An 11,736-nucleotide genomic window follows, 5' to 3' on the forward strand; every position below is an offset into this window, starting at 1 on the left:
AGTAAGGATAACACTAACAAATAACCGTATGATTGGAGCCCAATTATCTCTTAATTATGTGTTTTACCTCATTTTTAAATTATCTGCTGAACCATTTAAAGTGCTCTCACCAACTGTTGTTAAATTCAAATTTGATTAAAATCAAAATTCAAAGACATTCTGTTAGTCTGAAATATCAGTATGCAAAGGGATCTTGTAGATGCTTTGATACGAACTGTGTAGATGAAGTTGTAGCATAAGCTTCTGGTCTACGTCTTCAGATGCATGGCATGAAATTATGACCAGGAAGGACTGTTATAATCAGACTGTAGTAATACCTATGTGAATGCAAAACATGTAGGTATGGTGGCATGTTCACTTTTAAAAGTGGTTGTTGAGGGCCAGAGGCAGGAGAGAAGATACTGCTTATGGCCAGGATGAGTGGGTTTCCATATGAAATGGTGGGAAGAAGTTTTAGAATGTGGTGTGGGAGCCTGGGAACCAGAGAGGAGGTGTGTTAAACATATGTAATTATGTAAATTATTTAAATGTTTGCATATCCATCAAAGAGTTAATAAATAATGCATCGGAGAGCAATGTTGAAGGTTGCTAAGTTCAACCCCTAAACTGTGAAAGAAAGTTACAAAGTTCTTCCAGCAAATTGATCCAGTTGACAGACCAAAAGAGAATTTTGAAATTATACGGCTTCCTAGCCACATTGCTGCATTTCCCACCCTCTGCCTCCTTCCGGTGTCCAACTGCACTTAAAATCCATTGACTTCTCTTTTTCCACTCATATTAGTTCTACCATATATAGAATCATAGAATCATAGAGTTGGAAGAGACCACAAGGGCTATCCAGTCCAACCCCAGGTCATGCAGGAAATCTCAATCAAAGCATCCCTGGCAGATGGTCATCCAGCCTCTGTTTAAAGACCTCTAATGAAAGAGGCTCCACCACACTCCAAGGGAATGTGTTCCACTGTTGAACAGCCCTTGCTGTCAGAAAGTTCCTCCTAATGTTGAGGTGGAATCTCTTTTCTTGCAGCTTGCATCCATTGCTCTGGGTCCTGTTTTCTGGAGCAGCAGAAAACAAGCTTGCTCCCTCCTGAATATGACATCCCTTCAAATATTTAAACAGGGCTATCATATCACCTCTTAACCTTCTTTTCTCCAGGCTAAACATCCCCAGCTCAGGGACATAGCCAGGATTTTGGGAAGGGGGGGGTCCAGACTAAGTGCCACCATTATAATGGGGCTTGGGTGCGGCGGCGCGGCCGCACACACCATTCATTTTATCTAACGGAAGGGGGGTCTGGACCACAAGAACCCCCCCCCCCTTGGCTACGTCTCTGCCCAGCTCCCTAAGTCGTTCCTCATAGGACATGGTTTCCAGACCCTTCACCATTTTAGTCACCCTCCTTTGGACATGCTCCAGTTTCTCAATGTCCTTTTTGAATTGTGGTGCCCAGAACTGGACACAATATTCCAAGTGGGGCCTGACCAAAGCAGAATACAGCAGCTCTATTAAGTCTCTTGATCTAGACACTATACTTTTATTGATGCAGCCTAAAATTGCATTGCCGCATCACACTGTTGACTCATGTTCAATTTGTGGTCTTCTTGGACTCCTAGATCCCTTTCACTCAACTACAAGTCGACCTCATGGGCAGGTTGGATGGATTTTGATATAACCTGTGTATAAATCAAGGCTATAACTTAGGGACATGCAACAAAGGATGTAAAGGATGAAGGAAGGGGAAATGAAGCCAAATGAACCCAGTATTTTCCAGAACAGCATTTAAAAAGACCAGAAGCAGCACTGTAATGGAGAGAGCAGAGGGAGTTGGTGCTTTTTTAAGGTTCTCCCAGGATGGACTAAGCTCTCACCTTTTGCCACTCTACTCAGAGAGGGCGATGCTTCTTATTTTGATAAGAGTTAAGATACAGTCCTTACACTGACCTGTGAATAAATTGACCCTGTTTTTTGGGTCAATTTTTTATTTAAAATTCTAGATGTATACTTGAGTATATGCAGTAATTTATTTGACAACAACAGTATATTCTTTGCATTATCTTACATAATTGGCAGTAATTTGCCAATTAAAAGCAGGACATTATAGTGTGGTCTTGATGTTGTTTCATGACACTTCACTCTCTCTTCCTTTCTCTCTCCCCCTTTTTCCATCCTTCAATTATCAATCAAAAATCTGTGTGCTCAGAAGATTGTTCTCATGTTATTCAGCGGGCTATTTCTCTGTGGATTTACCCTCTACAGGTTTTTCCCTAGAGATTTGTTTCTACATCTACAGATTTTGAAGCTACCTTAATTTACTGGTATCTTGTTTATTTATATGGATATCAAATTGGTAGCATGCAGAAAACCAAATTAATATATATGACTATACAGGAATTCAAACAAGTATTTCAGCAACTTAATATTCCCCATCTACAAAGTATTTAGCTCTTTCTTAGCATACAAAGTGGAACAGTGTAAGTGTAAAGTGCAATATCAAATTCCAAGTTCACTTTCTGCACAGCACAATACCCCAAGGAACTTTACAAAGTGAGAAGAATCTTGCTGCCCTACTATTCTACTCAATGCAGCTTTTCCAAGCACTGGGTTTTCCAAGCACTGCAATATCTGTCATTCTGAGAAATTAATAAGGGTGAATATTCCTTCCTTTTCTTCTTTGTTTTTAACTTTAAACCTATGAACAAAATAGTTATAGTTCTACTATAATAAGTTTAGAAATGGTAACAACAGTGAAATAACAGTTCTGTGAAAATGTCCCTTAAATAATTTCCTTTCTATATAGCTAATATAAAATGACAGTACAAAAAGACTACTGAAAGGATTCAACAACTACTGGCTTCAAGACTTTCTTTCTGACACACTTGAGGGAACCCCATATAGCAATGGAATATTCCACTCTAAAATGCAGTATTAAGCCTGAAGAACCATCCTGATGACTCTATGTCCTCTTTTAAAAATTAGAAGTCCACTTCCATACTTACCTGACAACAGATTTTACTTTTACTGAAATGATATATTCAAAGTAGTTCTGGAAAATTAATGTGCCCTGGCATGATGTTATCAATGTCCAATCAATATTCCAAGAATTATAGTCTTCACATACAGCCGTATTATAACTTCTACCAGCTCTCCTGAAAGCCATTAAGGTGCTTAGAAAATTGAACCTTGAACAGTAAATCACTATTATTACATCACATATATTGCTGTGAACAGTTCTACATGCAGCCTTGAGTGTGAGTACATGTATACATGCATATGAGTGCTCATATTTCTTTCATGTAAAAAAAAATCAAGCAGATTACATTGTATATTCTGCTTATATTATTTATTTGTGATACTTGCACACCATACTTACTAATGGTTTCAATTCTTTACATTTTTCTTCTTGGATATTCAAAATAGGGTATATTAATGACTGAAAAATGTTCATTAATGGACAGTAAGATAAATGTTGAAAAGTTTTCTATTCATTGTTTTTGAAGATTTTAACTTTTAATAGGTTTGGGGCTCACTATTTCTTTCCCTTTCCCCTCACAGCATGGGCACAGCAATATCCAAATAAGATTTCCCATTTATTTGGTCACAGCATCTCCACTGCTCCTATTACATCAAGTTTTATAGAAGCCAGAACGTGTACTAATTTCATTCCCCCCCCCCCCCATGTATTATTCAGGTTGCTTTTATTTTATGTCCCAACTTTCCCCACAAAGAACCTGGACTCAAGGCAGCTTACAAACTTAAAAAACTTAAAACATCTATAGAAACATATATAGTTAAAACACACAAATAGACACATAAAGGAGGAAGTGAAAGGAATTAAAAAAAGAAACTTTTTTATTATTTTAACATGAGCTTTCATGGATATAAAATCCTTTGCTAGCACATTGTTCCTCTCCACCAACACTATGTTGGATTTAAGCCTGATGTTCACTCCCAATCCCAATTCATAGAAATGGAAAATGAGAAGAGTAAAACAATCCCAAATAAAATGTTACATATTGTTCCATAAGTGCCATGCTGCCCAACCTATTTTCTTTTTTGGCATGGGAGCAGCATGCTTCTCCCTGAACATCCTAAATCGAAGTCATTCCATTATAGACATACTAAAAAGATTCTATTGCTGCCTATTTTTTCTGATGTTACTTCAGTTATTCTACTACTTCAACATGTTTAAAGGAAGTTTGTTCTTTTGAACAATTTTCAGCAAAGAAATGCACATAACTACAATACAAAATTTGTATGTGTATTGTAATATTACACAATTTTCAATTGAAATCTCAGAGCAAGAAACATCAGTAACTACCACCATCCCACCAAATAAAACACATGGCCCTGGGAAGATTTCTTCAGCTATTCTGAAATAGCTCTGAACCACTATTGTCTGAAATAATAATTTTCATGTGTTGAATTCGATGGCATAGAAAAATTAAGATCAATACATGTTTAATTCTACTACAACAATACATTGTGCTGTCAAAATTTTGAACTATCCTGTGCTGGAAATTATGAGAAAGAAAACATAACTGCTTTTTTTTCTGCCACTTTAGTTTATATATTTAAAGTCTTCAGCAATGTTAAATTTCACATATATCTATTGAAAGAGATTTTAGGAAATTCAGCACGATTACTGAATAAACACTGAGGAAAGCAGAGATGCTCAAATACACAAGATGCAAAAAATAATCTTTACTCCTAAGGGTGGTGGTGGTGGTGAGACCAAATCAAGAATATAACTTCTAGCATTTTTCTAGCATTCAGTATGCACAAATAACTGTTAATATGATGTTTCATTGTTTGTGTAGGATTCTACCACCATACCATAATACACCCAACTTCATCTGATTTTGAAGCTAAGAAGAGTTATGCCGGGTTCATACTTGGATGGGACACCACTAGGGAATGGGAGTCCACCAGGAAATACCTACATGGAATTTCAACTGTGTGAAATTTAAAGTACTTATTGTATATATACACACACTGAGTAAAATGGAGACTAATTGTCTAATTCAGGTGTGGGAACCTGCAATCTCCCAAAATTATTTTGCCTAGTTTGTATATTGCCCCTGCTAAAGAGGTAACATTGCACCTGGAGAGAGGGCAAGCAGATCAAATATTGATCACTAATAGTACATTGGTAAGCAGTACTTGCTATTGCTATTGATTGGAATATCAAATATTCCAATGAAGTGTTTATCACAATGGTGACTACAATCAAGAAATTGGAAGAAGAATAGGATTGGGAAGGGCAGCTATGAAAAATCCTAATGTGTAATAATATAAATCAGAACACTAAAATAAGGATCCTCCAGGTCATTATATTCTCCATCATCATGTATGGATGTGAGAGCTGGACAGTAAAGAAAGCCAATAGAAAGAGAATAAATTCATTTGTGATGTGGTGCTGAAGAAGAAGGCTGAGGATACCATGGATGGCCAAAAGAAGAAGCAAATGGGTTCCAGATCAAGCCTAATATCTCCATGGGATCCAGGATGACTAAACTGAAGCTCTTATACTTTGACCACATCATGAGAAAGCAAGAATCATTGAAAAAGACAGTAAGAATAGCAGTAGAAAGAGAGGAAGACCACAGTCTCTTTCTCTGTGTGTGTTCTTTCAGCAGAAAATCTCCATTAATCTTGGCATAATCAATAGTATTTTGTTCATCAAAATCTTTTGCACTTCCTCAAGCCTTTTCAAATTAATGAGCACACATTCTGAAAAATTTATTATGTTCATAAATTTCACATATGTTCACATTTTCACATTTCCTAACTGTATACACAGGGAGGAGACAAATAGGAATTTTACAGTACAGCAGCAGTAGGCCATATTGTATCAAACTCTTTGGCATCATCTAAGCATGAAAAATCACCCAAAAATATACTGATTTTCTAATCTGTACAAACATAAACCATCCTTCTTTCAGCAATTAATTCAGAAAATTTCCAGAGAACTAGTCAGGGTTTTAAAAAAAAGTATAAGAAGCATTAAGAGGAGTGGTACCAGTTACTAGCAGAGGCAGGAGCACAATAAACAGTGCAGCCAGTTTTTAATTTGTGGTGGACCAAAACAACAAAAACATCAACATCATACAACATAAACCAGCAAGTTTATTTATACTAACCTGTATTTTGATTGGCCATGAAAAGTTGCTGACATATACATAGAAAGTGATATTTGGGTTGCTCCGAAAGTTGAACTTTTCACAAGAAAAACTATCTCTGTATTCCTTGATGTTAGCCCTTGAAATGACAGGAATCTCTTCTCCAGATATTGTTCCAGCTATAAAAAAATATATAAAATTAATCAAAATTAGGATATTTTTAAAAATCTAGTATATTGTGTACAGTCACCCCTTCTTTCTCACGGACTTTAGGTCTGCAGTCTTGAATACTCATGGAGGGGTGACCACCATTACATTCAATGGGGCGTACCTCCATGGCACATGCTTTGCATGCACTCATGGGTACGCACCCCATTGAAGCCTGGGGGGGAGGCAAGTCTAATGGATCTAACCTAGTCTGTCTTAATAGCCTTTTTAAAGGCTTCCAAGGTGGTAATATGGCGGATCTCGTCCGACAGGTCATTCCAAAGCCTGGGAGCGACTGATGAGAAGGTCCTCTGGGTCACCGCTGAAACTCTGGTCTTCTTAGGTTGTAGCAGATTCTTCCCATTGGATCAAAGTGTGCAGGGTGGATTGTATGGAAATAGGCGCTCCTGCAAGTAGTCAGGACCCAAGCCATGTAGGGCTTTAAAGGTTAGAACCAACACCTTGTACCTTGCCTGGAAACTGATAGACAGCCAGTGGAGAGATTTTAGAACCGGTGTAATATGGGCAATTCTGGATGTACCTGTGACCAGCCTGGCTGCCATATTTTGTACCAATTGAAGTTTCTGAACTTGGCACGAGGGTAGCCTCATGTAGAGAGCGTTACAGAAGTTGAGTCGAGAGGTTACCAGCGCATGTACTACTGTTTCAAGCTCTCCCTGCTCCAGGACGGGACACAGTTGGCATATCAGCTGAAGCTGATAACAAGTGCTCCTGACCGTCGCATCCACCTGAGCTGTCAGCTGAAGAGGCAAGTCAAGGAGCACCCCCAAACTGCAGACAGAGTCCTTCAGGGGAAGTGTGACCCCATCCAGAACAGGCTGGCATAACTCCATTCCCAGTTTAGGGGTCCCTATTACAAGTACCTCCATCTTACCTGGTTTCAATTTGAGTTTGTTTTCCCTCATCCAGCCCATTACTACATTAAGACAGGCATTCAGAGGAAAGATGCCATCTTTAGTCACTACTTCAGTCTGAGACATGGAGACATATATTTGGGTGTCATCAGCGTACTGATAACATCCCGCCCCATGTCTCCAGATGATCTCACCCAGCAACTTCATGTAAATGGTGAACAGCACTGGGGACAGAATCGCGCCTTGAGGGACACCCAACTTGAGCTCCATCTTGGCTGAACAACTGTCCCCAAGCGACACCATCTGGAATCTGCCCAAGAGGTAGGACCAGAACCACTGCAAAGCAGTGCCCCCGATACCGTGGTCAATGTTATTGAAGGCCACTGAGAGGTCCAAGAGCACCAGCAGGGTCACACTTCCCCTGTTGATGTGCAGACGGAGATCATGAACTAAGGTGACCATGGCTGTCTTAACTCCGTAACCTGTCCTAAAGCCTGTTTGAAATGGATTTAGAAAATCTGTTTCTTCCAAGACTGCTTGGAGTTGAGTGGCGACTGTCCTCTCGATTACTTTGCCTAAACATGGTAAAAGCGAAACTGTCCTATAATTGTTTCTGTCCGGAGGGTCAAGGGAAGGCTTTTTTAGAAGTGGTTTTCTACTTCTTTCTACTAAGAATCTATTATGGCAGTAGGTGGCATAAGGGATTGGACAGAATAATAGAAACAGGAATGGGTAACGTTTCTTCATCATAACATGCTTGTTGCTTCTTCTTCCAACAGCTCATTCACCTTCACATTTGGTACTGGAAAAAATAATGAGTCTAGAAGCCCCATATTCACCCAGTGGGTAATCCTCAGTTCTAAATCCAAGCCAATAACAATCTAGGAAGCATACACTTGAAAATTTGGAATAGGAAATCCATATTCTGTTTCCTTATTGCATAATAAAGGTCACATTCCATCTGCTTTGTGTTTCTGTGTTTCCCAACCCACACATTCAAGAATTCATAGCCTGACACTCCAAGATATTTAGTATAACAATGAAATTGTCTATGTTACTTATCATACTAGAGACGACATGGACCTTCAGGCCCTCACTACTGTTAGAATGTACTGCTTTGAATGCTCTTCACATACTCATATGGCAAAAGTTGTAACTATACCAACAGTTTTCAGAAGAGGGTAGTGGCTATAAAACAGAAGGGCACGCATCCTTTGAGAACCACATCTGATTGCACCTCATTGAGGTGCATGCAACATAACAACAAATGTACATTTCCTCTTCAACTATTGTGATGTTCACCAGATATAAATGTAACATGACACTTGGAGAAACAGATATACTGCACGAAGTGCACCTTGCTTGCCACTCTTAAACATTCTGCATAATTAATTAAAATGCTGTCAATGGTGTTCTCCTTGGGTATGTTCTTAGAAAGTCAACAGAACCAATTCAAAGAAACTTTCTAAACAAAGCTTTTTATTAAAGCCAATACAGAAACTGGGTTCAGAAGTGTAAAGGGGCGGGGGGAGATAAGCAGGTTCTTTTATCAGCATACACAGAAGAATTTTATTGTTTGATATCAATGTTAAGGTTAATAATTAAATTCCTAGCTTGAACACTGAAACAAAGAAATTAAAAACTCAGTCTCTGCAGTAGTCAAGAAAGTAATTTATCTTAATTAAAATCACTGCATTCATAACACTGCCATTCTAAAAATTTAAAGAGCATACAAGGTTTTGCAACCCAAGTAATTTTAATTGAATGGGGAAGAAAGTTAACATATTAATGAACCTTTATTCAGATTCCAAATTATCTGAGTTTAAATAATATCATTAATAAAAGCATAATGAGAATGGAAAAAATAATATATTTTATTAAGCTTTACTAATAAGAGACAAAAAAGCAATCATGTAAATATAATTTGAATATAATTACTTCAGATAATACAGAAAAAAAGGGAAAAATACACACTTTCTTACCTGTAGAGCCAATGGACCAAGTGATATTCAGGTTAAAGTTATTTGATGCATTAATTGATATGTCCAAATTTTTGTTTGACTAAAATGTTAAAAAGAAAAATGAACATTAAATGAGTATATTGAGTAGAGAAATGATCACTCATAAAATTATTTTTTTTAAAAAATGGTTTTATTTATGAGCCACCTTGTGTCCTTTTCTGGGAGGAAGGTTGCATACAAATGAAGTAAATAAACAAACAAACTCCCTGATCCTACAGACATTGGGCATGATGCAATAAAAGGGAATATCTCTATGAACTTACATAACTCTGCCTGCCAAAGCTAGTAGTTGAAGTATTTTGCATATAGTTCTCTTAAAGTTAGCCAATACAGATTTCAAACCACAAATCCACACAAGTTCTGGTATCCCACATAGTACAAGGAATATACACCCAGATAACTGCAATGGTGAAGGAGCAGCACTTTATCATTCCAGAGAACAAGATGTTATAGAATCTTTGGGTGATCTTAGACAACAGTACACTTCAGCTATTACTTTGTAAAATGGGGATGGTCTACCTCATAAGTGTTTCATGGATCTGTGCAATAATCCATGTACACCACCTTCTCAACTTTGATAAAAGCACTGTATAGATATAGCCTAGATCAGTGCTTCTCAAAATAGTGGGCCACAGACTGGTCCATGGGCTGCCAGTCCATGGCGACCAGGAACATCTGCTCATGATGTTTTATGTAGAATAGTCACCACTCTCTTGCTCTCAGGCACAGCACCATTGGTACAGAGGAAAAGTAAAAACCTTCTCTTTGTGTCCCCTGTCCAGGCTGAGTAGTTCACCTGTCTCCCCTCTTCAATAACTTCCCAATGAACAAGTCTATCAAAAATGCATACATCCTGCCTACCTGGCCTCAGAACTCCTTCTCCTGCCCTGCTTGGAGGTGCAAGCTTCTTCTTTTTTCCCTTTAAAGTGGGCCTAAAATCCCCAAACATTAATTTGTTTGTTTATTTATTTATTAAAATCAGACTAATAGTAAATGTACGCCTGACAGTGTAAGATATCAACTTTTCCTTGTCTCCTTGAAAAAAGAATAAGGTGATGTAGGCATGGAAATAAATACACGTAGGGGTCTGTGCATTTGGATGAAGCCGAGAAGATTCAAAATGTTTTTATAATTGATAAAAGGCTTACCTGACCCAGTTGTTTTTCCTCGTATGTGTATATTGTACACATATGAAGTGATAAATATAAATATATTCACTTACGTGATTGCCAGGGATCAATACAACAATGTAAGATGGAAAGGTCTTCTTTAATTGACATTTTGTGTGTTGTTGCTGACTTAAGGTGACCTATCATGGGGTTTTCTTGGCAAGATTTGTTCAGAGGAGGTTTTCCATTGCCTTCTCCTGAAGCTGAGAGTATGTGACTAGCTCAAGGTCACCCAGTTGGTTTCATGGCCAAGCTAGACATTAGATTTTGCCCCTCCACCCAAAAACTACTATGGATAAGTAAAAGAATACTAGAGAGAAATTTTCTAACAAGATTTAGTCAGGAGCCTATACTTCTTAAATTCTGTGTCACTTGCTGGAGTAAACATTAGCTGTAAACTAAAAACACTATTTATATCTGTGCTAACTGACAACAAATGCATTAAGAAGAAACCAAAAATAATTAAAACTAATCTATGAATACTAAATAATCATATTATAATTATATGTAACAACTTACCTGTTCAGGACTTGCAATGAAATTTATGGCAGTATGATGGCGATCATCTTCTTGTAATAAACTGAAGGTAAACTGATAGTCAATCAGTAAGCTATCTGTGAAGAAAACATTTTAAAATGAGGATCTGCTCTTATATAATTAGAATTTGGTTTTGCCCAGATTCATTGTATCTTTACAATAACATGACCGATGTTGTAGAACAGTCAATACATTATTACAACGAGAACATATCTGACCTGGAAATCTATTTCATTTCTATAGTATTGTACTGGTCTACTCATTTCTTTTTTCTCACGCCTGACTACTCAAGCCATATCAGGAGAACAGCCAGGTGGAAACCAACAACACTAGAAGTCAACATTTTGCCATTTACAGTCCTGTCAGAAGTTGTATTAAGCTTAATAAGATAAGTAATACATTTCATCACTGACTTTTACATCAGTACTTAGATAAATTACATTAACTGAATGGATTTACTCTAATTTGGACTGTTGGTTTTACACACTGCAAAGTCCTAAAAAGAACAGAAAATGATAAATACGCAACAATTACTGTAAATAAATCTTGCACTATTTGTCACTGACCAAATATGTTTTACTCTTACTTAGATGAAAGTTTCCCACTACTTGCATTACTAAATGATATATTCTTTCATCACATTAAAGAATTCCACTAAGAAGGTTAACAGTTCCAGATTCTTACATTAAAATCACTATGGCTGGGGGGCTGGGAAGGGATTAGTTTGTTTTTTATTGTATTTTTATTATACTTCCATTGTTGTTAGCCGCCCGAATTCCTCGTTAATTGGGCGGGATACAATTACAT

At 37.5% G+C, this 11,736-nt stretch overlaps 1 protein-coding gene across 2 annotated transcripts in view; it reads right to left on the bottom strand.

Moving 5' to 3' along the window:
• Nucleotides 1-11,736, bottom strand: part of ATRNL1 (attractin like 1) — a 693,411-nt gene that overhangs the window by 386,538 nt on the left and 295,137 nt on the right. For both annotated transcript variants that reach the window (XM_042457618.1, XM_042457619.1), the window contains exons 22-24: nucleotides 10,912-11,006; nucleotides 9,185-9,263; nucleotides 6,142-6,299 (exon numbers count right to left, since the gene is read on the bottom strand). In XM_042457618.1, the coding sequence (XP_042313552.1) occupies nucleotides 6,142-6,299; nucleotides 9,185-9,263; nucleotides 10,912-11,006 (332 nt within the window). The remainder of the gene's footprint in view (nucleotides 1-6,141; nucleotides 6,300-9,184; nucleotides 9,264-10,911; nucleotides 11,007-11,736) is intronic.

This window comes from Sceloporus undulatus, chromosome 3 (assembly GCF_019175285.1).
Source record: "Sceloporus undulatus isolate JIND9_A2432 ecotype Alabama chromosome 3, SceUnd_v1.1, whole genome shotgun sequence".
NCBI lineage: Eukaryota > Metazoa > Chordata > Lepidosauria > Squamata > Phrynosomatidae > Sceloporus > Sceloporus undulatus.